We start from the raw sequence: 27979 nt of genomic DNA, 5'->3' as shown, positions 1-27979 counted from the left end.
CGTCAGATCCCAGTTTGATATTTATTCTGGCACATTTCTCGTATTATTCCTCAGCTGATAGAAGAATGACATCACCTCCCGAGAGGAGATCTGAAATAAACACAATCACCTGTGGGAACTTTCAATATTTAGCGTCCTCCACTCAGTTTGTTTGGTAGCAAGTAAACAGTATTTACACTAATTATTATTTCCCCTGTGGTTATGAGTGACGATGTTGAGCATTAGAATATTTGTTTTCACATTATCGTGTCCCTGTTTTGGGTTTAGTTTGGTATACAGACAAGAGTTTTAGGGACTTTGGAGCAACAACAAAAACAACACGACTGAGATGAGTTTAAAACCACTTGTCCATTTATTAATCAAAATGACAAAAGGTCACTGGAACGAGAGACACAATCGACAGAATCAACATTCAAATCGTGACAAACACAGAGGTTTCTGTAAAGTGCCAAACAAGAAAAATAATATACTGTATACACACACACACACATCACATTAGAAAACTAGATCTTTAATACACACGAAACAACCATTAGAAACCATATAAAACTCATCTATATATCGATTAACATGATGATGAGTGTTTCTGTTAGAGAAGACGAAGAGGCGTTTGATCAGTAGTTCATCTGAGACTCGGGTTTTTCTCTGAGAAACCAAAGTCATGAGTGCTTGTACACACTGTGCAATGTTGTTTTTGTTGTTTTAAAATCAGTAAAAATCCATTTAAACCCCCCCTCACCCCCAGCCCACCACCCCCGATCATCTAATACATTCTACTGCCGCTCAGAAAGAAGAAGTTTCTGAAGAAGGCACACGAGGACTCCTCCTCCCTCCGAGATATCATTTGTAAAAAAAAACCTAAAAAAAAAACTACACGTGTTACATCAGAACCGTCAACCAGCAGAAAGTTTGTTCTCACTGGGTGAAAAAAATAAAAAAAATCAGACGCCATGATCCGTTTTCTCCGTCACAACTTTGGTTACATGTCAGAGGAAGCTGCTTTTCCTCCAGGAAGAAAAAAAACCTACACGGGTTTCACTACGTCACGGCGGTTATTCGAACACGATTTGTTTTTTTTTTCCCCACAAAATTAAATCCTTTGTCGTTTAAAGACTCAGTTTGGACGAATCGTTGAGAAACAGGCTGTACACGTAACAGAAATATGTAAACGTTGTGCAAATCGTAGTGTTAATCCGACGCGTGGCCTCACCAGAGACCACAAAGACAAAAGCAAACAAAGCACGACTTCTTTGACCCTTTTGGATAAAAAAATAAAAAATTTAAAAAAAAAAATTTAAAAAATAAAAAAGTAAAAGATTATTAAATAACATACAAAAATCAAACAAAATAAAACTTGAATAAACGTGGTGAAACGGAGCTCCACCAAGTGCTGGTCTGTGAGGAGAAGCCGTTACGTCTTCTGCCTCCTCCGGCTGTTCATTTCAAAATAAGGGTCGTCACTCTTGGCTTTGCATTGTGGGATCTTCTTGGTGGCCCCGAGCTCCGGTTTCACCGCTCTGACGTCGGGGCCGGTTTTCTGCGGTGCCGCGGCCGGAGTCCCTTCAGGTTTCAGAGTGGACTTGGCGTTGCTCGGGTTCGCCGTGGCGGCTTGTTTCCGCCCCGCCCTCTGTCCTGCGGCTGGTGTTTTCTGATTGGCTCTGCTGGCGGCAGACGGGCCCGTGTTGCCCCCGGGGACCCGCCCGGGGACGACGGCGGTGCTTCGCGAAGGAGCGGCGGCGGCGGCGGCGGCCTTGCTCGGGGCCGACCCCTTGGGTTTGGCCGAGGTGTCTTTGCCCTTCGGCATCGAGCAGGCGGGCTTCGTCGGTGCCGGGGAGGCAGTCTGTGAGATGGCGGCGGGGCTCCGGGTCTGGAGCGCCGCCGTCGCAGCCGCTCTGGGAGTCGTCGTCCCCGCAGCTCTCGTGGCCGTCCTCGCTCGCCTGGCAGCCTCCAGACGAAGGCGCGAGGCGGGGGAGCCGGGGCGGCGCTGGGTGAGGCGGGAGCGCTGGCTGGCGCCCGACGGGGGCCGGGCCTCTTTGGGGCCCGGCGCCCGTACCGACGCGTCGACGGGGCGAGGCACGGCGGCGGTGGGGGAGGTGCACGGGCTGGAGGGTTTGGGGCATTTGGAGGACGGCTCGGGGCACACGGGGCTCCTCGGCTGAGCGGTGGCGCCGCGTGGTGACGGTCTGAGCTTCAGCTTGGGGGCGGGGCTTGGGTCTACGGGAGCAGTGGGCGGAGCTGCGGCTGGAGTCAGAGCTCTGCGTTGGCCACCCTGACACCCGGGGCTGGGAGACTGTCTGCAGGAGCCTCCCACCGGCGTGGAGGGCAGCGAGGACGAACCTTTGGTGGTGACGGGCAGGGGCAGCTGGGTGGGCTTCCTGGGGGAGGAGGGCGTCATCTGCGGGGTCTTCTTGGGTGCCGAGGCGGAGCCTTTCCTGGGCAGCGTGGGCGTGCAGGCGGGGGAGGCGGCGTACGACCGGCACGTCTGACCCGCGGCCGCCGGCTTGCCGGCCGGGCCCGACGAAGACGACGAGGTGGAGGAGGAGGAGGAAGAGGCTGAGGAGGAGATGAGGTCGTTGACGGCGGCGAGGGGGTCCATGTCAGGTGGAGGAGGTGGAGCTGCGTTGCCGTGGTGACCGCCCAGGCCCGGGGGCCCTTTCTGGAAGGCCAGGATCTTCTGCTCCAGCGTGGTGAACTGCAGCACTCGCAGCGGGTCGTACTTCATCAGGAACCCACGCAGAGTGTCCCAGCCGCCGCCCACACGCACCATCACGTGTTTACCATGCAGCATCTGAACAGAGTAAACAAACAATCACCATCACGTGTTTACCATGCAGCATCTGAACAGAGTAAACAAACAATCACCATCACGTGTTTACCATCTTTTAACGTCTGGTGTGAAACATCAACAGTAAAATATTTCCTTCAATTCCCCAAATAATCGCACATCCAGATGAGCGCGTGTGTCGTCACCCTCGGCAACGCAATTATGATGTAATCACCGGATGCGATCCACCACTATTGTATAAAGAGCTTACGTGCGTGTGTGTGTGTGTGTGTTTCTTTGTGCGCTCACCCTAATGAAGATGGTCTTGTCTCCGAGGCGGTAGCGTCCCTCAGACAGGTACTCGATAGAGAGTCTGTTGGAGCAGTTGCAGGGCGGCTCCTCCATGCCGTGTTCCTGCAGAACAACAGTGGACGTTTAACCAGCAGGAACATGAGATTCTACATGAAAACACATTATTCTATAAATTACATGCAGATAGAAAACACATGAAACACATTTGTAGCCTGGAAGTGTAATAACTTTGCTGAATAAAGAAGTACCGTCCTGCTGGTGCCCGACTTTTCCTAAAAGTGTCTTTACTGTGATTTAAAATGATTTTCATAGAAATGACACGATAAGAAAAAATAAAGTACATTTCGACCCATTGTGAACCGAGCACACAGAACTTCCTGCTTCTTTAAATCTCTGTAACTCTTCCTGTGGGTGATGTTGCATCTTGCTGCTCCAGTGCTGTTTGTAGCAGGTAGGCTAATGTGCTGATGGGTTTCCAAATACACATTATTAGATCAAATTAGGAACTCGGTAAATTTCAGATACATCAGGAGCTTCATTAAATGTCAAATCAAACTTGTTCTAATGTATATTTTGATGTTTAAAAGACCTCCAAACACAATAAATACGTTTATATCTGAAGTGGGTATTAAATCACGACTCGTCCAGTGGTTCGATGTCTGTTCCTGATCAGTGAGCGATCACGACGCGGAACTGAAGTCAGACTTGTTCTCGTTTCTCTCCGAAGAAGAGATGAACATGAGATGACGAAGGCGTGCTCGGCATGAACTAACCGATACCGACAGCGTTTCCTGCGAGCAGCTAAACATACGAGGGCAGAGAGTTAAATATGCTGCTTGTTTTTATCCAAACCGCCTTCCGCTTCAAAGAGCGCCGTTCATTTTTAGAGCAGCGTTTGTCCTCTGGGAGTGAAACAATCATCAGCAATGATTTACAAAGTGCTCAAACCGCAGTGCGGACGTGTGCGTGGATCTGCAGCCTGCAGGTCACGCATGAGAGCGAGTCACGGGGCGCCCGGCACGCCGGCACGCGGTCAGCTGCGATGTGTCACTTGCCCTGCGGGGGCGTCGGTGGAGCGGCAGGAGTCGCCGCCTGCCGCCATCTTGGCTCCGCTTCAACTGGGTCGCACATGCGCCGCCAACGTGATCAGCTGCGCTCCACCTCTGCCGCGGAGGCGGGCCGACGGGCGCACGCGAACTTATCTTGTGAACTCTCTGAAGTTCTCCGTTCGTTTTTTTTTTGGAGGATGCTGTTGGCATCATCATGGCGACTGAGGCCGGAAACTTGACTGGCTAAAAAAAAAAAAAAAAAAAAAGGGAGATTCTCCTGCCGCCCGTCTCTCTGGATGAAAACGGCGAGGTGCGAGCGTGCTGCTCACTCACCCCGGGCTGGTACAGGCCGCCGTGCTGGCAGCACACGCTGAAGGTTTTGACAGCCGGACGCGGCTCCTCCGTCATGAGCAGCGTCTCCTCCAGCTCGATCTCCTTCTCCAGCTTCACCAGCACCGGAGGCTCCACGCCGTACCTGAGAAACCCAGTGGAAAGTTAAACCGGTCTCCAGCGCTCTCCAAATGAATCACGCGCCCTCCGTGTTCCCAGACTCACTTGGAGACGATGCGTCCGATCTCCAGCAGACACAGACAGACCTGCCGGGGCTCCTTGTGCAGCACTGAGGCAGAAAAACACAACAATTAACAGCCCGAGTTTCACTTTGAATAATGTCAAGCGGCAGCTGCCACCTCGGCTCAGAGAGAAGAGGAGGGACGAAGAGCCACAAAGTCCAGCTGGTAAACCACAAAACGTGACATTGTGAGCGCAGAAGATGAAGTTAATGGGTCCCTGAGGGGACGCTGGATGATTCATGCAGAAGAGAACACGGGTTTCTGGGTTGGAGGGCCCAATTTTAAAACATGCATCCGGGAACAGGACGATCTACGTGCTCCGTCCTCGTACCTGCAGCAGCTGCTGTTCGGCCTTCTTTCTTAAAAAAATAAATAAATAATCGTCTAAATCCGCATTTTGGGGAGCCAGCATTAGTAATGAAGAGATCCCTCGTAGTACTCGGAGTGATTGCACTCCTCTGCAGATCCTATTATACCATTAAGACGCAGGGCTTAAAAACAGACTCCGCTCCTCAGATCTTCCTTCATTAGGAGCTTACAGCCGAGGTCGCGTCCGTTTCATCCCATTAACATCATCTACATGAAGCCCCACGTTAATCAACTACCAGTTAAGCTCAATACATGTGTTGAAGTGCTGCGTACAAAACTACACACACGTCTACATGTGTGTAAATATGAAGGATGCGCTTGGTGTTGCAGAGATCCGCCTCCTTCAGGACTCGACGGAGAAATAAGAGCTTTAAAGGAAAAAAGAAGAAAAAAAAAAAAAAAAGGAATTTTTGCTCATCGTGGGACGTTTCCCAAAGTTTTTAAATTTAAAAAACACACAGCTGCACTTTGACCTGCTGGATTAAAAGATTCACCAGCTAACATGAACGTCTTGGTTCAACTTTCTGCTCGCGTGGAGAAACCAGACCTCGACCTTTGCAGCAGTTACTGCCTCCATTAAACTGTGAATGTTTCCCCGGTTATTTGAGCGGCAAGATGTCAGGGACAACTTTGGCACCAGCTGTGGCGTTTTAATGATTTACTGTGTGCTCTTCTAGTAAATGAACAGCCCACATTCAGAGCTGCATCACCAGGAAACGGAGGCCAAAAAGAAAAAAAGAAAACTCAAAAGGTCACATCGAATCCAGCGAGACTGTCTCCGTTTTCGTAGAGCAGCCTGAGAATCAAAGATGGAGGGCAGGAAGAGAAGTCAATTTGAAAAAGTCTGTTTGAAAAATAAAATAGAGATAGAAAAAGGATGCGTTTTCTCCACAGCAGTAATAAAGCGGTCTCTAGTTTGACCGGTGTGTTGCGGCTCCTTACCGAGCCCCTCCGACTCGAACAGGTAGGTCTCCTCCACCCCGATGTGTCGACACCAGGCCAGGAAGTTGGCGGTGTTGTCGCGAGCGAAGAAGGAACCCGGAGAGGCGTCCCGCTTGCATGCGACCTTCCTCGTGGGGAACAGCTGTCAGGAAACCAAATAAGTGAGTTTAAAACCACTTACTAGATAATAAAACGGGTTTAAATGTAGCAGAGCATTAATTGAGGCGAGACTGTGGAGGTTTCCCAGCAGTGTTTGGTTCTGCAGTTTGACAATACTTCACGTCGGTGTTCCCTCACTTTCTGCTACGGAGCCATAGTGGTGGCCGTGGACTGTGTGAGGACACCATTTAGGTACTTGTAATTGTCAGTCTAAATACATTTATGCACTAAAAACAGTGGGTGTCACTACGCGAGTATTGAGGGTGTAATCGGCATTCAGAACACTGGATTTTAATAAAGATCATTTTGCACAAAAATAATAATAAAAGCTTGTATTGTCACAACAATACAAGCGTGTATTTTAAAAAGCAAGTTTCAGAAAACCGAGGAGGAGCGCTGCTCACACATTTACAATTTAAGTCACTTCACAGGTTTCCGGCCGATTGTTTCCTTTCTAAGAATTGAACATGTAAATCGGGCGACAAAAGGCAAATACAATAAGTAGTGTATTAAAACGTCGCCTTCATGAACTCGGTGAGACAGAAACCTGGAAAAGTTGTCAGACAAATGAACTTCAATACCCTGAAACCCTGTAGGCCATGTCAATGACATGTCCGTCACATTTTAGACCAACATGCAACAGTCTCGCCCAGGAAATCATGCAGTCGGCGGTCTGTCCATCCCGTGACCTGCACTTCTCTCTCCAAACCCCCCCACCCCTCCTACCCCCACACGTGTCGGCCTGAACGCTGCCCTGCGGACGACGGAGTTATTTCCATCGCTGCCGTCTGACTCACCTTGCCGAGGGCGGAGGGGCAGCTCTGGGCGATCTTGGTCTGCAGCACGCCGATCAGCTGGCAGAGCTTCACGCCGTTATTCAGCTCCTCCATGAAAAACTCCGCTCTCACCTCGTCTCCTGGAAAGACACGAAAGACGAAAATGGAACCGAACTCGATGCAAATTACTGAAGTTTGTGTTTTGCAGGAGTCCACTGTTGGGAGAAGATTTCTTTCAAGGTCTAAACCACGGGACCACGTTGTTTTATTCTTCAGCGGTTCTTTTCTCGTACGACGTTATAAAAACACTGAGGACGACAGAGGCCTCCTCCAGGATCTACAGCGCTCCCGCGACCTCTCGTTGTAAATCACCGCGCTGGGGAACTCCACAAAGGCCACGGAGACTAACTTGATTCACACTGGGACCAGAATCCACAACCCCATCACACTAAAGTGACAAAGATTGCTCCACAAAAGTTTATGTTTTCCGCCTGACAACGCCCCCCCCCCGCCCCCCCCTCACTCCCACCGGGGGCTTGAAACTTTACCCGCTGCACGCCACCTGTTTGAGCAGCGCAGAGCTCTTCATGACTGACAGCCTGAGCGGTCCAACAGCTTAAAAACACTCTGAAAACATGGGACACGGGTCACCGCGGTCACGGTACCAATAACTCCTGTTGAGTGTTCGGTACCTGCCCACATTCCTCAAGAGAGAAACTGAATGTGCGCTGCGAAAAATAGAAACGAATTCAGCCTTCAACAATCGAGCCAGTTTCCAGTCAGCTTCAGTTTCCTCACTGCTCCATTGTGTCACCGTTGGACAATAGATGTCCGTATAATGGCAGGGACGGATGAAATGAGGGATTTTGTTCCACTACCGGTTCTGTGGTTTGCCGAGGGCTGTTTGCAAATCGCAGCATCCAAATCCAATTAGACGGGAGACCCGTGTCAATTGTGCTCCAGTATTTTCCGAGCCCGGAGAGGGAAACCGGTAGCATGCAAACCGTCGAGTGTCGATTCACACTCGCAAAGGGTTGGACACATGGACAGTGTTGTCGAATACACTAATGGAATCGAAATAATCCCCCCCCAAAAAAAGATAGACGCAACACCGATCCCCCAACCAGCAAGACAAACCCACCACCGCAACGCTTACCCAGCATGCCGCTCAGCCAGATGGCCAGATCCTCCTGCATGGGCACCAGCGTGGCCTCGTGGCGCACGGCCAGCCACTGGTCGTACTGGAAGACGTCGGCGAGGCCGGGGCCGTGCCGCTGCACTAACGGGCTGCGAGGGGCCCGGGGGCTCAGCAGGGGGGCGTCGAACCTCTCGCCGAACCATACCTGGAGACGGGAGGAGGGACAGATGAGGGGGGGGGGTTAGACGCCACATTTAAATCAAACACAGTCAGAGGATCTTTGTGTCCGATTGCTTTCCAGGAGTTCTGGAGAATGAGAAGAAAAAAAAAGGAGCAAACGCAGAGAAGTCAGAGGATAACGACATTTGTACGGTCTGTATCTCATCCCTGAGGTTTAGAAACATAAACAGGATGGTAGAACAGATTAGTGTGCCTGACCGCCTTCTGAGACGTCGGCCTAACCTGATCCGAGTGCTGCCGTCTCTGATGGTTTAAAGCGGTGACTGTATGTAAAAGTGGACGAAGCTGCCGGGTCTGAAAGATGAAGCGGACCATGAAGGCCACGAAGTAGACGGACCCGTCGGACCACGTAAACCAGAACTCCTCGTTTAGTTGGTTTTTTTGCCATCTCTCTTTTTCTACAGATTACAAGATAAATACATCACGTTGATTCGTGAGCTTTAGAGCTATTTGTAGGTGGAGTTGGTTATTTTTGGACAAAGCTAGACGAGCCGTTTCTCATCGTTTGCAGTCTTGCCAAGTTTACCGGGTCCTGGCAGAGAGAAGAGCGTGGCATCACCTCACCGTTGGCGAGGAAACAAATAACCACCTTTCTCAAAGCATCTTCATACAGTATTGTCTAATTTTGGAGCTCCTTCAGTCACTGTTGTAGAGCGTTAAATCTGACGTTTTAAATACCGTGGTCTTCTTTCCGAAGCCTCCTTTCATGGTTTTAGTAAAAAAAAAACAACAACACTTGCATCTCATCTCTGCAGTGAGGCTGTGTGTGATCAGCACGTCGCAATCACCAGCCTGCGTCTGAAAACTGCGGACCGCACGAGTCCACGACCTCCAGTTTTTCTTCTGATGAATGAATATAGGTCAGAGGAGATATTCCACAGCATCATCGTTCCCTCTCGGCCCCGCGCTGTGGGAACATGAGGGGAACGTGTGTGACCATGCGGAGAGGACGTCACGGCGACACTTCACTTCCCAGCTCGGCTGGAAATCAACGCTTGGACACCGAAACTCAACCTGGTACCGGCGTGGCGTTTCAAATCCACGCGGCCTCGCCTTCACCTCGACTCATTTGTTTACTCCAATTTCATTTGAACATTTTTCCCGGTCAACTAAAAAGCCCCGCTGCATTTTCTTTTGCCTAAAAGCCGAAGCTGAAACCACGCTGACTGAACGCTGTTGCACTTGACTGCTTTAATGGGCGCTGGTTGAGTCTTTGGCTCGGCGCCCGCAGCGAGCCGCTCGGCCCGGCTCTTCACGCTGATGTCCCATCGTATCCGTCTCTCCTGTCACACGCTCCCTCCTCGTCTCCTCGTTCTGTCCTCAGCCCACGAGACGCACTGAATCTCTGAAGCAAAGGAGGGACGGAAAAAAACGATCCCCTGAATTCTCAGCGTGTTCGTGGTTTCACATCCACCGTGAACATTGATGAAACTATTAGAAAATGACGTGAAGGAATAAATAGGTACGAAGCTACGAGATTAACCTGAATTTAAAATAAGACGAGCTTTGATTGTCAGCGTTTTAAAGACCGTTAACAGCTTCTACTTCCCAAAAATTCAGGATTCATGTTTACAAAATGACTTTGTTGTTTTCTATTGAAGTTTATAATTGCAGCAGGAGGGGTCGTCGTAGAAACCAGCAGCAGATGTGCATCCATGATGACTCGTCCAGACATTACACAACTCCCTTCTGAATGACCCCACCCACCCTCCGCCCTCCCCCCTACTCCACCTTCCTCCCGTCCAGTTTGTTGACATCTGGTTAAGATACAGACTTTAATCTTCGTGTCCGTCACATGTCACCGAGTGACGGTGCAGCTTCGCGTCCGCTGGGCTGAAAAGGGTCATTGTGTTTTAAAATACAAGGCCGGGTCTTGTCGAGGGCTTTTAATTCTACACGTCGGCTCAGCCTGCAGACAGGAAACCTTCTGGCCAGTGGAACAAGAGAGGCGGTTATACACGACCGGACTGTGTGTGTGGATTTTGGCGAGTCGGTGTGATGACGCTTTAATGAAGCTCCGGGTCAGGAAGATACTGAGTGTTTATGGGATAATGCCCAACTGTATGGCTCTCTTTAAGGGACATTTAAAAGGGAAGTGGAGGTGTCGTGGTAGATAAACACGGTTATAAACAATTAGGAGAGTGAAAATTTGTCTAAATTCATTCGGACTGTGGAAAGCTGACCTTCAACCTTCGACCCCTTGTCTGTCAGCCTAATGAGGAGTCCAAAGAGAAAACTGGACTTTTTTTTTTTTTCCTAAAAGACGGGAAAACTGCTTTACAACTCTGTCGCATTGAAACTTCAAGGTTCTGCTGCAGTGATTTACATTAAAATTGGGAGATTCTCAAGAGACCAACTCAAAGCAGCAGAGGCCCAGATATCCCAACTTTTAACCCACAGTGTGAGGCACAACCCAGAAACACTAGATCCTGCATTTCCCACGATGCAGCTCTACATTGTCTTTAACTAGAGCGCCGATGCTTCTTTCAAACCCCATTCCTCTAGTTTGGGTCGCTTTTTTTTTTTTTTTCAACCTTTTTTTATAGCCTCGAGTTTGGACTTCGAACTCTGGAAAGCTTCTTCATTTCATTTCGCCGACTTCCCATAAAGCGTAAACAAAACCTCGTATGTGAAATTGGTGGAATGTCCCTTTAAGGTTGAGCTTCATGCAGTTTTGACCCGTTTTACTAAAGTTCTCTGTATAATCTGTTGGTCAGGAGAAACCGTCACCCTCCGAGGCCCTGCGGTTAGTTCAAGGTCAGGATTAGAGACGGGCAAACAAATGGTTTGAATACGCGTCAAAATGGACGTCTCTGCTTTGAGAATGTTTTTGTTTTTTTAGCACCGTGCTCGTCCCCGTCAAAGTGACCTTTGAAGCTAAAAGGGTGTTCAGGAGTGGGAACATGAGATCTGACTGGTGAACACGCATGAAAAAGTACAAGAACTTGACAAAAACACCTTTCAGAAGGTTATCACACATCGAAAGACACACACACACACACACACATTACGTAACACGGTTCAGAGAGGCCGGCTGCTCTGCGGGCTCAAAACAACAACAACAACATCATATGTTCGTTTCTCGACATCCAGCTCATTGGAAAATCGGGCGACATCGCGGAACGTTTAAAAGATGCCTGAACGGTGGAGATTATCCGAGCTCGCCACCTGACCGACTCGTGTTATAGACTGCTAACATGAGTATAGAGGTCATCTTTGTTCCTTACACCAACTCTGTCCTCATAAACTGCAGGAACGTAGTTTGGTAATCCAGCGAAGAAATGCAAAGCGCTGAGATTGTGACGAATCCTGCTGCTCTTAAATTGAGCCACTTACACTGAGGGCGAATTAACTCCAGGAAACAATAGTCAATAGCAGGAAGGTCAAAGAGGAGAGCTACACGCAGCAATATATATTTATCCGTTCATATTATGAAACCTATTTTCAACATCACACAGTAATGAGTCACGTTAATGAAGCCTGAAAACAACAAACCGGAACCAAAGAACTGACTGACGAACCAGATAAAACAGTGGAGACCTAAAAGTACTCTTCATGGAAAATGGCCCAATTTACGGTGTTTTATTGATCATATATAAATTATCATATGTAAATTACATGTACATGCGAGACACACTTTGCTGTCGTGGTAGAGCTGATACTGATAACATGACACTGTTAAATCGTCTAATCTAACGCATACGTAGCTGCTGATGGTATATTTCAAGTATAAATTATTGATCTGAAGAGTCACATAAATGGAGTAGAAAGTACAGTATTTCCCTCTGAAATGTACTGCAGTGGTATCAAATGGAAATACTGAAGTCAAGTACAAGTACCTCTAGTATTGTACTTAAGTACTTTACTTACTTTCCTACACAGGCTAAAAGTTACACTTTGCTCAAGTTAAAATGACAGCAGGATACTTTTCCTGCCCCACTTTTATTCAACTTCCCAAAGCCTGGTTGTTGACCTTTCACCTTTTCAGGATCCTAAGTACCGCGCAGCTGTGTGGTTTGACGGCTAGGCTGAACTAACAAGGGCATGCTGCTCTTTTGAAATGCCAAGATCTACTCGGGCTTTTTTTATTTGGTCATTTTCATCCTACGTTTGTAACACCGGGTGGAAACAGATGAGGTAACCGCGGTTTTAATGAGGAATGTCATGAAAGCTAACACGTGATCACAGATGTGCGAGCGCTGCAGAGATCATTTAGAAATCCAAATCTGGCTGAGGAGTATTGTCGTCCTCCGATTTCTCCGTTTTGCTCGTTCGTGTCGGTTCTTCTGTTGACTACAAACAAACTGTATTAAAGCCACCACACACCGTTTAGGGTGAATGTTTGGCGCAACAAATATGAAAGTCTGTACCAGCAACAGATCACCAAAACAAAAATATACAATAAATCACAAGCTTATCGTGAAATTAAATCGGTACTTTTAGTAGGTCAGTGTTTTGGTTCAGTCTCACGGCTCTCATCAGTGTTTCCAGCAACAATAAGCAGTTGTTTACAGCTTTTTAACAAATACAAATAAACTGCCTATCCAGCATTAAATAACAGATAACGTTAACAACTAGCTGGTGAACATATTGGACCTTTTAGCAGCTGAAGAAGCAGCTTTTCTTCCTGGTGGAGACCAAAACAGAGCTGAAAGGAGAGTAAATATTGCACTTATATGTGTGCATGTTGCCCTGTGAAGCACTTTGGGCTGCAGGCTTGTATGAAGGGTGCAAGACAAATAAAGTTGGAGTTGAGTTGACTGCGAGTTGCCCGAATTAAAATCAATAAAATACAGTTTTTACCAATCAAGCTGCTGCAGCTTTCATAGAGGTGGTGTGACTTTGTTTTACTATTTAATTAAGAGGAGGAGACGACACCGCCTCCACGACCCTGATCATTGATGCACATTCGTACGGACCGATATTTACACTCAGGGTTTTATATGTTGGGAAATCATTAAAAAAAATATATCTCTCACAAAGGAAACCTGCAGACGTGATATTTTACCGTGTTCCACTGCAGCGTTTATAGATGAGCGCTTATGGTGCTTCTACTCCCACGAGTGCATTCATCTTCAGCATGGCTGCACAGAGCAGTCGGACGGTGACCACTCATCCAATCTGACTGCTCTACATGCACTGGAGCTCCGGAAGTAGCTGCAGCATCACCGCAGTCTGATACGGATCAATATCCTCACAGGGTGCCTTTGATAACACGCAATACATCAGCCACTGTGCACCAGATTCCTCCTTCTGCTCTCTATGTTCCAACACAGGAAATATGTCCAAACCAGGACAGACCACGGGAGTATTTTATTACATTTGAATGGTATCTCTATTAAAGATGTAGATGTGCAAATCAGAGCTGTTGTTTTGTCTTTGGCAGTGATTTAAAAAAAAAAAAAAAAAAAAGGGCTAAAAAGAAGGATTAAGAAGAAATAATTTTACTTTATATGTAAACTACCCATGTTTTGAGGGAAATATGAGGCAGCCCACAGATCATGCACTTTGTGAAGCGATCTAAATACTGCCTGGGACAGACAAACTAAAGTAACGTGATCTGTGCGGTTAATCTGATGCGTCTGAAGCTGCAGGATCCAACCGCAGCTTGTCAACAACTCCGAGGAGTCTCTTCACAGCCTCGTCAACACATCAGCATCAGTCCGACAGGCTTCCTGCCACACGTTGTGCGCATAACACTGCGATGCATATTTTACCCGGTCCAAGACGGGTGGGGAAAGACGGGACTTTTCCAAAGCAGATGACGGAGAAAAACCCCTTCCTGAGGAGGTGCTGCCATGTGACACGTGTAACACGATCCGTTTGTTGTTTTGGGTTTTGGGACGGCTGACACTTCGTTGCTGGGAGGAGAAGGAGGGAAAAAAAAACAACTTCTGGTTCCACCCACTCCCCCGAAAAAATGTGGTGAAAATCCTCGGGGTCCAAACGGAGGAACGTCAGATATGCATAACGACAACAAGACGGCATGCCGCGACACAGGTGGGCTCGCCGCAGTTGTTGGGCGGGAGACGGATGTCTGCCGCTCCTAATGTAATCGGGATAACTCGGTCCGGCACACAGCGTTGGTGACTCACGGCTTGGACACTCAGACTGCTGCCGAGAGGCCGAAAGAGGGCGATATGGACTCAATGTCAAGTTCAGCCCTTCAGCGACGTAGAGAAACTTTGTGCAGATGTGTAGCTGCACTTTCTGAAGTCCAACATGTCAACAGAAAAAAAAAAAAAAAAAAAAGATATCGCTGCCCGTTTCGTACAATTCAACTTCAACCAATCACAGCACACCCCATCCTCTCTAGACGCTGACGAGCTTACCTGGATGCCAGCCTGGACAGCCATGACTGTGATCACAGATGATTCACTTCTTCATTCTGTGAAAAGATTAAAGAAAAACAGGTTAAAAACTGATGATCAAAATGTCAGCTGTAATTTCATGTTACATATCAAAGAGAGGGAACCACAAATCCCAGACAGTTGCACCTCTGTTCCTGAAAATTAAGGAATGTAAAAGGACTAGTTCACCATTTTGGCAAATTAATACAGAGTTACATGAAAAAAAAATACGTGCCACTCATGAGTTAAAGCTGTAAACATGCAGCTGGAGGTGATTAGAGTATCTTAGCGTTGTATAAAAGATTGAATGTAGAAGGAAACAGAACCGTCGTGTGCAGTAACTATTCTCTTGGGAAACAACAGAGACGGTGACGACCTGCAGTCAAATTATCAGACAAGCAGCAAGAAATGCTGCAAACAGGCGCTGCCTGGATGGATGAACTGTTGTTTGTCACGAAACGGTTCCAGCATTCAACTCCTTGAGACCACATATTCTTCTTTTTACATTTCTGTTTGTGCAAAAACTAAACTAATGGTAAAGAAGTTTATTAGCGAGCATTACAGATCCTGTTCGGCTGATTTCTGAACATTTGCAGTGGATTGCCACATTTCTCCCTGCTTACAGTATTTAAACTATTCCCACCAGTTTTATACACAACACACAGAAATGAGGGTGAGAGAGCAGCTCCCAAAACACACAGTAAAAAGATTCAAAGTAAATTAAGGTGAAACTCGTTATTTTATAACAAACACGGAGACTGCAATGGGCCCATTTTCTCAGCATGGCTTCATCTGTCAAGGAGCTTTTCAATCAATCCATTAGTTGTTTGGTTTATAAACTACAAACACCCATCAGTTTTTCAGACCCAGAGGTGACGCTGTCAAATGTTTTTTGCTTAATCAGCAGTCCAAAGCTCAAAACATTCACCTCGTGATTATATATCAAAAATTAAAAAAAAAATTAAAAAAAAACACAACAGATGGAACAAGCACATTTTTGCTTTGAACGTGACTCAATCAAATAATCAATTACCAAAAAAAGCTGCCCTTTCTTTTGATCAACCACTCGGCTTATCATTTCTGCTCCAGCAGACACCAGCTAGATTACATTAAGATATTAAGCATCGAAATGAAACCATTGATCCATTCATACTTAAATGAAATAAACCTTAATTTAGTGGATTCACAATGTTAGAAATTACCTTAGAAACCAAATGAAAATAGAGTTCAACTTATGAAATAAAACATTCTCATTTTCTTAGTCTTATTTCTCAGACATGTAAGCTACTTTTATCTAATATTAAAGAAATCATTATAAAACTTGAGGCCGATTCCCAAAATGCAGCGTCACTTTATCCAGACAGAACAAAGACATTATCAACCTTCGGCGGCTTTTTGATCGTCGGTCTGACAGAACGAGCTGTTTGATAGAAGATAACCGGGACTCTGAGCATTTTCTGACATTTAATTGATTAAATCAATACAATAACAGGCCGATTAAATAACAATGAAAATAACAAAGATGCAGCCTTTAATGCAATAAATTCTGTTTATTACTGGAGCATCCTGACCGGACAAGAGAAACACCGGTGAATGACCTGCAGGCTTAACTGGTTCCACACAGCGACTTCCACTGATTATTCACTCTTTTAGACTAATTTCAGACGAGTCGGCTTTTCTTTCTATTTTCACATCCTGCCTTCACAGAGTCGCTCACAAACAGCCTCCGCCATCAGCACAGAAATTTACAGCCTCCAGTCACAGTGTAATGAGTGCGTAATGAAACTCAAGCTCAAAAAACATTCATTTTTAAGGGTGTATTTTTTTCTCCCAATACAGCAGGGACAGTTAGTGTGAAGCTCAGACTTGTGATTTAATAGAAATGCAGGAGCATAACCGAGGCGAAAGAGGCACTCAGGATGCTGAGAACGGCCCTCTGGGTAAAACGCAGCGAGGAGGACTTTGTTGTTTTTACTGGGAACACAGTGAGTTTCAGTGAACCAAACTTTCTCACGAGGAAGTGATGGGGTTAGACGGAGCGCTGCTCTCTCCCCCTTCCCCACACAGGATGTGAAGGATTACCCCGAAACTCAACTGTCCCCGAGGGTGTGTGTTTGACAAAGACAGACAGTGGGTGGGGGGAGAAAGCAATCACGGCAACGTAGATCCTAATAACACTGATAATTTGGTCAACACAGCTGAGGCAATAGTCCTCCTCTAACCCCCTCCCCCTCATTCTCCTTGGAGACCAATATGAGCTCATGTCAATGTAGAAATCTGCAGCTAAAAGGATTTGTGAAACTTCTACGCTGCAGTATTTCTATGTTCTGGTGTTTTCCATTGAAGCAGTCGTGCCCAGAATATAGAAAAAGTGAAAAACTCCTGCAGCTTTCAAAAATGCCTCTATATCCACACACACACACGCACACGCACACGCACACATCTAAAATGATTACATCAGTTGTTCGCCAGAGGCCCGGCCAGGACTGCTGTGTCCAGTCATCCTACACCAGAACTGCAGATGCAAGTCAGCACCCAAGGACAGGAGGGGACGGGACGGTATGGGACCGAGAGGGTGACAACAAGGCGACTTACCTCAGGAGAAAATCACTACGGTAACGAGGGAGGACACTGCAGATCAGCCTCAAAAGCACATCCTCGTCAACACTGAGGCGAAACCCCGGCGCTAAACGCTCAGCGCTGTCCGGCCAGAGCGGCTCCTGCCTCTGTGGCTCCACGAGTGAGTGGGGAGGGAGAGGCAGCGAGAGGATGGCAGGGAGGGAGGGAGGGAGGGAGGGGAGAGATGGGGGGCTGCAAAAGGAGAGCCCTGACTAATGAAGTGCCTACGCTTCGCTAAGTCCTGATCTCCCCCCCCAACAATCCTGTCACAGCGGGACCCTCTCACAAAGCCCCCATTGTTTTGTTAGCTTGCCACCCTACAGACACACACACACACAACAATACACAATAATACACAATAGTACACTCCCCTTCATCTCCAAACCAGGATCTCTCCAACCAGGTTGCAAAGAAATGGAATAAAATAGGATGGAGAAGTTGCGGTGTGTATGGTTGTTTTTTTGGGGGGTGTTAACTCCACTTCCTTTTCAACCCTCACCCCCACCCCCAGGCTCGTCCCCACCCGCCTCCCGGACCAATGCTCAGTAGAGATTTAGAGGAGGGAGGCAGCAGAGTCGAAGCTTGTCGCTCTGCTGTCTTTGGGACGGTTTGCTGTCGTGCTGCAGGTGTCAACAAACATGACACTTGCATCCATGTGGAAAGTGTTGGAAAACAAATTGCCTCAAAGAGAGAAACTTCAAGACAGCAAAAGAGCAGAACACCAGATGTTGTGTGACTGAATCAGAGGCCCAGATGTTGGTTTCCTGCAGCTGTTTCGACCACCTTTGTTCTAATGACTCGACATTGTTGTTTGACTGAGATAAACCAGTCAAACAAGGAACGCTGACCTCCAGGACTGTCCATCCACCCATTGATTCTCTAATCGTGGAAAACAAATTCCAGTTTTTAGGATTTACTGGAAATGATATTCAAGGGAATACACTGTTGATTTGTAAAGGGAAGGACTACGAATCTTGATTTGTGGCCATGTATCCCAGTGAAGTCTTTTGAAGCGTTGTTTGGAAAAATGTCCTGAAGGGCTACAAAGCAGAACAACCAGAAACAGAAGACGGATGACATTTCGATTTGTAAAGAGGGGGTCAATCCAGAAAGACTCGCCGTCTTTTCGACAAGCAGCCGTTCAGGGAGGGTCACGCTCAACAAGGCGGGACAAAGGGCAAATCTCTGGACTCCAGTTGTGTGCATCTGGAGCCCCGGCAGAGCCCGAGAGCGTGACTTCCCACGGGGACCAAAGGCACCCACACACAGTGAAATGTCAAGCGCAGAGGAGGGCGAGAGAATCGCAGCCAAAAAAAAGGGGGGAGGCGAAGACAAAACCCGTTTTATTGTGGCAGTGAACTTGGGAGTGGCGCTGGAAAGGGCTCGACTTGGCGGACTACCACGCACATTCCCCAACGGTCATCAGGAGGAAACACGTCCAACAATGACAGTCTTATGCTGAAGTCCGTTCTCCTTACGAACTGTTTCCCACTGATTCAAAATATGTTTCCTGCAGCTCCTCCGTGGTTGGGCTTAATGCTCAGGTTGGATTATGGCGAGGCATAGCAGAGGTAACTGGTTGGGGTCGGCTTCATCGATCTCTGAAGATGACTGGTTTGGTTCAGGTTTAGATAAGTGGGACCGGCACCAGCTCCCTGCCATCCGTCTGTAATACGTCTGTCCATCCGTCTCCTTTCAGCTTGGCAGGTTTTAAGACTATGTTCTTACATTTCTTTGGGGCCAAATATGCAGCTGGGCCTCTTTGTGGATCAACTTCCTTTTTCAATGGTTGAGCTCATTAATATAAAGCATATGAGCAACCTAATATTGGCTTTTGTTTTGTGGGGGGCGATTGAAGACTTTCCAAGAATCCCAATTTTCCCATAACGTTGCTCATTCATTCGGTGTCGTTCAGGGTCATACGAGACAGATTCCCACAGCAGCATGAGGATTAAGTGGATAAATAAGAGCACCGAAACCTGGTACACAAAAGACCCTGGCCGGGTTTGGGTTGTCTAACCTGCATTTCTTGCTGCGAGTGAAATAAAAACTCTGTTGCAGGTTTTATTCCCTCAGGAAAACTGCTATTTCCAGACTGAATGGACTCTCCCACTTTAAGCATTAAATTCAGATGGCGTTTCCAGATGTCACATGACTTTTAATTTGAAGGGGGAGGGGAGGATCAATAAAAACAAAATGCCCCAACAAATTGGGCAACTTTCTCCATAAAGAGGTCTGTTTTTGTCCATGTAGTGCTCAACACCAAATCCTACCGAGAAAAAGGTGCTGAATAAATCAAAGGAGTCGTCATTGTCTGGGTACAAATGAGCAGTGTAATAGACTTGGGAGTTGATTAAAGGAAAGGGATCGAGCCCGAGCTTCCCCCGCTGCACGAACTAAACATAGAACACACCTCAGTCAGGACATTTCTCTGCATTTCTGTTTTTGTCGTGTGTGTGTGTGTGTGTGTGTGTGTGTGTGTGTGTGTGTGTGTGTGTGTGTGTGTGTGTGTGTGTGTGTTTGTTGCGGGTGGGGGTGAGACATCTGTCCCCATGTTCGCCCCGCAGGTTGCCTCGCTCTCGAGTCGCAGCCAGTAATCATTTAAGAGGATCAGCGCTATTCCAGACAGGAGAGCGCATCCACCTCCACGACGCTCCGTCACCACAACATAAACAGCACGTGGCGCAAGCGTGCAGCCTGCAGCGATCTGGCGGTGCATGCGAGCACCCGTGCATAAGTGCAAAAAAAAATAAAAGAAGAAGAAATGAGAACACATTATGTAATGAGTTAAAAGGAGAGCATTCAGGCGGCGACGGCCTTTTCATTTTCCGCTATATGGCATCGTGCGTCAGGGGGGATAAAAACGGAGTAAACAGGAGGAAATTACATGAAATCAAAGTCAGCCATGTGAAGCTTCAAAGTCCTCCAGGGGACGTCAAGGTGTTTTATGGATGTTCCCACAAAAACAAACGTTTTAACTTCATCTCGACGTGAGCACAATGAAACCGGGTGTTAGAGATCTCGTGTGCTCTGTACACCGAGTTTGAGCCTCGGGTTTCCAAAGACATTTTCAAATGGGAAAATATCACTAAATTACAATGTACTCCAGCTACTTTTACCTTTTAGCTTCCTATAATAACTAAAAAAAAGTGTCTTTGGCTACATTGTTCACCATTCATTAAAGCAGCTGTCACCAATGTGCTTCATCTGACAACAAACTGTCCGAACCCCCCTCTCCCTCCCCCAACACCATCCTAGGTCAGGTCAGAGGTGGGGATAATGATTTTATTCCTTTCTGAAGCAGATGATTTATCAAACATGCCCACTTAGCACAGCAACCTGCCAAAAAAAAAACATCGCAGCAAAAAGCTAATCGGGATCTTAATTTCCTCCTCAATTGTTCACACAATTACTCGGATACCTTTTTGTGTAACCGAGTCTTCAGGAAGACCCCGTCTGAACGCCGTCTCCGACTGTGGCCACATGTACAACCAGAAGTGGTGGCGTGTCATGTCATACTAGTTAGTTTGTTTCTAGCACAGCGTGGCCTTTAGGCACAACTTCATCCGCATCATACACGACTCCAGAAAGCTTCTCGTGCACACAATCTTATTTGGGGTTCCTGAAGTGAAAGCGATGGCCTATTTTTAGGCATTTCATTTGATAACTTGAGCAGACTGAATGGATGATTGATATCTTTGTGTTACCCAGTGAGAAGTGGCTGCGGGCCAGTGAACCTCCTGCGTCCTTCCCCTTCCCCGCAGTCCAGAGAGGTTCTGCTGGACTCAACTATCCCCCGGAGAATACTAACGCCTCCTCTATTAAACTCCTTCCTGCTGAGCCCTTTGTGTCTGGACTTAATTACCCTGTCGGAGGAGCATTTCATTTAGAGACCGGCTTCAGCCTTTTCATTACAGATGGGGCCCAGGAGGTGACAAGGAAGGAAATTCATTCAGTTGAAGAGAATGAAAAAAGTAAATATACGTCCACGGCCTTTATCCGAACGGAGCCTCACATCTTTAATAAACTTTACTTTCTAAAGCCATTTTGTCCCCACTGGGCCTGTACAAGCTTGTTCCTCGTGGTTTTCCATGGTAAACGACTATTCCCCTTTCGAGCAGGATTAAATCCATTCTTGGCATCGACCCTCCTGTCCTTATTGGAGTGGTCTTTCCTCGAAGGTGAGACAATGCGAGTAAAGCCATCTTAAAGGCTTGAAAGAGTGGAAGCCACCTGCCAATTCCATTTTGATTTTGTTGACACTAATCCACGGCTCACCACCAGGATTTCAAAAACCCCTCAGTGCTGACTCAGGATCAGGCTTCCTACCCGGCCGTCCACAAACTTGACCGGCGGAGGGAACGATGGAGGCTGATTCCAGATCAGTAAAAACAGGGAGCACTGGTTTACAGTAAACTGCATCATGCACACACGAGATTACCCCTGGAGTCAAACTGTCCAACAATCACAGGACACAATCAGCCATTTGTTTTTCAAGAGGACACCTTGCATACATGTCAAACATCTCTCGCCATCACATCAGCTTGGGATAATATATTAAATCCAGTAATTGATGATGTAAACGATGATGTGGGTTCATCAGTAGAAGGTTTTATTCTGGTAAAACAAATGGCACCGAAAACTTCTGGGTTTCTCACCGAGCTCCAAATTACATGAAGCAAACTGAACATCTCCGCCGACTTCATGAAGACGTTCCTCGCCACATTTCCAATCTTCAAACAGCCTCCAACTGAAAGGAAATACTCGGTCAAGAGAATATCTAAAACACTGACACCAATGTTTAACAGGAGCTATAATGGTCGACACCCCAATCCTTCTCTACAGTGAGGACCTAAAGGGAAAAATATGAATGAATGGACCGTGTGATTTAGTCAGATGACATCATCATATGAACGGTTTTGTTTGGCACATGCAGGCGCCTTCAGTTTGGAGCTCCCCACGTTGAGAACGTTACTTAACGGAGCCACTTTCTGACGGCGTCCCAGGATGCACCTGCTGCAAAGCTTGAACCGTCACTTCAAACAAACGTTTCCCTTTTTCTACCGTCGTCTCGCTCCTTTTTGAATTCTGTCCCTGCGTGATGTCAGCAGCCAGCTGGCCGAGTCAACCAGCAGCGCGGCGTCCTGCGAGCTGCAGCGGGCCTGGAGAGATGCCCACTCTGAGCCGTTTTTGCTGATCACACACACAAAAAGACCAACTAACTGCAGTGACATCATCGCTTTAGTCACAGCACAGGCTGCCCACTGGAAATACCTGATCACACTGCCAAGCAAACCTGACCGATGATCTTTCCTCAGCTGTCATTTTAACTGATGTTTTCATAATGAACATGCGTGTTTATTAAATGAATGAACTGGGACGTGACACTGTGAGCTAAATAGTACAACAGGAAGTAAACAACGGCTGCAGAAATCGGATTTCAAACACATCTGTCTGCCTGCCAGAAATACTGGGGTTATTTTAGTCATAATGAAAGTGTAGTCACTGGTGTAAAGACAGTTTGTGAAGTTCAGCTCCTCCTCGACTGTCAACATGTTACTTCATCGTATAAACCCTGTTTTCTTCACAGATGACACATCATGTGTAATCTTTTCGCAAATCAATCACACGAGGTAATTATGTTGAGCCGTGTCAGACCTCTGCCTTTAAATCAGACGTGCACACAAACAGCCCCATGTGACAGGTTTTTATCAGGGTCATTTCAGATAAACCCAAACAGCCAGTCCCTTTTAAACTCTCCACAGAGCGTTGGGGACGTGAAAGGTCGAGGGGCCATCGAGTTTAGCCTAATTAGCACCGTTTGTGAGTTGTATAATAATCCTGGTTAGGGTTTAAAAACTGGAGCACCTTTCACCTTAATCAGCCTCGGCAGCGCCGAGACATGAGGGGAGAAATCTGGGCTCCTTTTGATCCCCAGTGATCAGAAAAAAATAAGAGGAAACAAAGGGAACAGAAGAGTTGAAACAAAACTTAAACCTCAATTATTAAAGAGGTTATACAAACTGTCACACTGTTAATGCATCAGAATGGGCTGAATTTTACCAACCTCTAATGGACGGCATTAACTTACACGATAAAAGAAAGCACATTATTCAGTTATCTCTTCCATCAGATTATGTTCTTATAGTTTATTTTGGTATAAAAAAAAAAATCCTGATAGCATCAATTAAAAGCAATTCTAGTTAGGGATGTAGAAGTACAAAAGTGACACATTTTATTTACGAAGGCTTGCAGCTGAACCCTTTACATGACCTTTATTCATTAAAGCTGTGACCTGAACTCATCAATAGAAACTGATCGTCCACATGACAGATAAATTGAGTTGAGCTGGTTCAGTGACTGTTATGTGTTCAACCGCCAGTTTTAACAGGCAACCAAAGAAAAAAAATCAAATGAAAAATAAAGATACAACTTTTTTGAAATGCAAACCTCAGCTGACTGAACACACCTAACATTTTAGCGGTTTAAGAGAACTGTTGACAAAATCTGTAATATTTTTGATGCAGACAGTCTATTCTGTATTATCAGACATAAACCAAGTGATGCCGATTTACACCCCTCCCCCACACACACACACACAAATACTGCATAACAAATTTGAAAAACAAAACACCACATATGAATAACATATGACGTCAGCTCTAATGTGCAACTATTTACAGGATACACACACACACACGATGAGACAAAGGACGCTTAATGAGTTAGAAATGCACGTGGGCACATATGGGCTGCGCTGCTGCTTGTGGACACAATGGAGTTGATAATGAAATCTTGGATTACCCCTCATTTATTTAGGATTCAGCTCAGAGGAAAAGAATGGGAGGGGGTTCAGGGTAAGTGTGTGTGTGTGTGTGTGTGTGTGTGTGTGTGTGTGTGTGTGTGTGTGTGTGTGTCTTAACTTCTTTCGGGAGCCTTGGCGAGCCCGAAACGTTGAGGCCTGATGCCAAAGATCAAGCAGATGGTCATTATGAAGACAGTTGAAAATGAGGTTGCTGCTCGTGTGTGCACTCATTTATTAAGAGCTGCCCAATGACAGCTTTGTCTGATACACAGTGGTGCACTGTATTATTACTGATCTGGAAACAGACCGCTGGCCAGAGTGAAGGGCGATAACAATACAATGTCACCTTTGGTTTGACACATCAAGCTCGGGCTCAAAAACAAAACAAAAACACTCAAGTAGCTAATTTCGAAATGGATCATTTTAGTAAATTCTCTACCTGCCCAAAGTCAAGCAAAAAGCAGTTTAACCTAAATAAATGAATGTAACTACAAGATCTACAAAGAACTGTATTACATTCCTGCTTTGTTGTCCTACAACAAATATTCAGGTACTAAAAAAATATCCGGTTTTAATGGACTGACTTGTAACTTCAACTAGCATTCATAATTTTATGGCCACTGGGGGGCAGTGCACCAAGCTACTATAACACTACACACCGTTATCACCTTGTTTAGCACAATGTTGCATATTTAAAGGTCCAAAGCAACATCCAGATATTAGGAGTCATGTTTCATGCCAGCTGGTCAAAAAGCACAACGTCCAGTCTCCTTTTAGCTTTGTTTTGGTCTCCACTAGCATCTGGTGATGTCATGATCATGAAATTTTAGTTGGCGATTAATTTTCATGCAACTGATTGTGATTAACAATTTCACTGTCTTTTTCTGTTCGTTTTACTCTGACCGCCAGCTTTTTGCTGCAAATTTGAAAAATGACCAACAAGTTATCGGTCCTCAAACCAGACTTGGCTTTGCAACAAAATCATCAATGTTCATGTCAATAAAAACCCATCGAAACACAAATGAGAGGCTCAGCGCCTCAAGATAAACACAGTTGGTGGCGCCAATTCTTCACTCGTGCAATTAAAACGTTGCAAAAAAAAGGAGGCGCAACAAAATGACATTATCAAAAGAGCGCCAGTCAAACCTTAAACGGTAAAAAAAAAATGACATGTAAGTATGATATTTCTGTTCTGTTTCATTCAGCTGTTTTTTTTAATACCGCTGAATGAAAACAACTCTGACAATGACAAGAAATGATTGCTAACAGACTGTTATGTAATAATTGTGACAGGTCTAACTGAAGCAAGCACTAAAACCAATATTTACCTATTTATTTTTGCAGAGATGTGTTTTCTGGAAGTAACCAAATGGACAAGAAGGGGATAAAAACAACGCTTGTGACTCCAACCGTCTCTGGACAGTGATCACGTAATGCTTTTTAGAAAACAGTCCGAGTTCATCTGTAAGCCTTGACTTAATAATGCCAGAGAAAAGCCAGACTAACAACAGAAATCCATCTGGGCATATAGACTTTAACATGGTGCAAGAAGCACATTAACCTGATCACTGATTCTAATCCTGGTGCAATTTGTGCAGGTCAAGGGAGCAAGGTCTGACTACCCATCAGTATCAGCATATCATGCTATAAATCAGTGGATGTGGGGTTCATTAGATTTGGGGAGAATTGAACTTTGTAACTTAACATCATTAATTTCTAATGAAAACGTGACGATGAATAATGACCAATAACATGGCCGCTCTCATTTACTTCCCTCCTTTATAGTCATGAGTTACAGTTACATCACAGTTGAAGGTATAATCTGTTGACTTGCACAATAAATCACAGCAGAAAAATTAATCCACGGCCATAATCACAAGGTCAAGAGAGAAAATCTTGTTGTTTTGAGGACAAAAATAAACACTGCCAAAAAGTCATCAGCAGCATCTGAAGTGCAGCGAGAGGCCGGCCTCGGCCTTTCCCTGGTGGCGCCCTCTCTGCAGGAAGCACCTGTCGACCCCTTACTTCATACTTTTTCCTCAAACAGGAAAGCAGGACCGTCACATGTACAAGACTTCACAGTAAAAGTACCCCCCTCTTTATTGTCCTGCCAACAATAGATGCACCAGCGGGGTAAAAACATGCCAGTCAGTGCCTGCTTTGATCCAAAAACAGCAGCAGCATGAGAGAGCATCACCCCCCCCCCCCCCCCCCCCCCAAATCTAACCTGCTCTCCCAGGTGAACTCACCTTTCACCTGATCCTGTCGCCCACGGCAGCAAACGTACCATGCAGACGATGCCTCCCCGTTTAGATGTGCACTAATAAACTCCTGAGCCTCTCCTGCCCGTTTATTCCCACCTGCCAATCGGGGATTAAAGAGTGCAAGTTCTCGACTGGGAGCTGTTGTTTCACACTCAACGGGAGCACGCAGAGACCTGTCAAAGTCAATTACCACGACCTGCCTTTATACAACAGAGACCTGCACGGTACAGAGACGGGAAGGGCCGTGAACTCGTCATTTTAATTTGAATTATTGTGGTTCAGGTGAAGGGGAAGTTGAGTTTGAACATTCGCTAAAACCTAAAAAATAAATTCATACATAACTTCACTTTTGCTGCAAATATTACGTTTCTGAACACTTGTTGAGGTAGACCGGTCTCTACATTTTACAAGTCTTCCTGTTAAAACACACTCGGTCACACAATAGTAACGGAGTGTCCAGTGTTTTGCTCGGAACAGATTTCGCTGCTTCCACGAGGCTCCCTCATGGATTTTGAGGAGAAATAAGCAGGAAACTTACGGAGAAACTTTCCCCCTTTCAGGATGCAGTGAAATAAATGAACAGGTTTAAACTTACCGGTGACACAACAGGAGACGGTCTCTCTTCACGCTGAACGTCTGGTCCGTTTGTGCTGTTTTTTTTTTTTTTTTTCCTTGTGGAAATCTTGAGCTGTTCCTCCAGTTGTGGAGTTTCTCATGCTGCTGCTGCTGCTGCTGTTTGTGGGCAGCGCTGTTCGAACCAGCCAATCAGAGCGCTGGGTCCGCTGGGGGCGGGGTCTCAGCTCACCTGAGTGTCATTTTACCGGATGATGAAAGCCCCATTCACAATAATGAAATTCAAAGAGCCTTAAATACAGCTGGGAAATAATCGTGGTAGGACCGTTGAAGGAAACGATGACTTCTTTTTTCACGTTGCATTTGTACAGTTTTTTATTAGATTTGTGCAGTAGTTGAAGAAGCACAGCAGTAATTATAATAAATATTGAGGTGACGTAACCCGCTCCAATATTCAAATACGCTCAATACGCTCACAAGACCCCCCCCCCACACACCCTCCATTATTCATAAAATGTAAATACTTTTTGTAATTATAATCATAACTAAACTTAATAAAATGTCATAATTATTACCACTGGTTCTAATATTAGAGCGTACTACAGCTCTGCGTGTGGTTTATCCCGTAGTGTTGCTCTACCCCAGCAGAAACCACAGTTTGAAGCAGCCATGTCTAAGTAGGATTTTAGTTAAAGCCAATTTGAACTATTTTACATCCTGTTGGGTAGTTTATTATATAGACTATCTTCAGATTCTCTCTCTTCAAAAAAGTGAAATATCTCCTTTTGGCATAAAGACAGGAGTGATATCATACAGAAACCCTTAAGTAATTATTATGGTCAAATTTGTAGTTATGCACAGTACTTGATTGTATACACTTATCCATAATCCATTGCTGGACTCATGTACCATATTTCATGCTCTTCTTGGGGTTTTGGAAAGCTTGGGCCGCCTTAAACTACTCAAAAAACAGCTTCTCGACTCTTTATAACCGTTTTTGTCAGAATTACATACAAAGCAGATTCTGAACCGACATGTTTCAGAAAA

General features: G+C 46.0%; 1 protein-coding gene across 2 annotated transcripts; it reads right to left on the bottom strand.

Annotated features, from left to right (window-relative positions):
* Positions 1-753: 753 nt before the first annotated feature.
* On the bottom strand, positions 754-27061 carry gas2l3 (growth arrest-specific 2 like 3). 2 transcript variants are annotated; one of them, XM_069156530.1, is made up of 9 exons: positions 26955-27061; positions 14654-14709; positions 8100-8286; positions 6965-7083; positions 6009-6150; positions 4681-4744; positions 4459-4600; positions 3074-3178; positions 754-2788 (listed from the first exon to the last, which is right to left on the bottom strand). In XM_069156530.1, the coding sequence occupies exons 2-9, from the start codon at positions 14675-14677 to the stop codon at positions 1412-1414; spliced, it is 2160 nt and encodes a 719-aa protein (XP_069012631.1). In that variant the 5' UTR covers positions 14678-14709; positions 26955-27061; the 3' UTR covers positions 754-1411. The 2 variants fall into 2 exon arrangements, with proteins under 2 accessions (XP_069012631.1, XP_069012630.1); XM_069156529.1 differs by lacking the exon at positions 26955-27061 and adding an exon at positions 17267-17395.
* Between the last annotated feature and the right edge of the window lie 918 nt (positions 27062-27979).

This window comes from Embiotoca jacksoni, unplaced genomic scaffold (assembly GCF_022577435.1).
Source record: "Embiotoca jacksoni isolate LCO1_2020_lvr unplaced genomic scaffold, fEmbJac1.0.p SCAF_21, whole genome shotgun sequence".
In the NCBI taxonomy this organism is placed as follows: domain Eukaryota; kingdom Metazoa; phylum Chordata; class Actinopteri; family Embiotocidae; genus Embiotoca; species Embiotoca jacksoni.
Note: the sequence above shows the minus strand (reverse complement) of the source record. Positions and strands in the feature narration are given on the sequence as shown.

Bases quoted from the DNA above. Each gene is read 5' to 3' on its own strand.
- gas2l3 (XM_069156530.1), bottom strand. From the start codon at position 14,677: ATGGCTGTCCAGGCTGGCATCCAG. The intron at 7,084-8,099 runs GTAAGCGTTGCG...GTGTCTTTCCAG, and splicing joins CTGGCTGAGCGGCATGCTGG to GAGACGAGGTGAGAGCGGAG. The intron at 4,601-4,680 runs GTGAGTCTGGGA...TGGGTTTCTCAG, and splicing joins ATCGGACGCATCGTCTCCAA to GTACGGCGTGGAGCCTCCGG.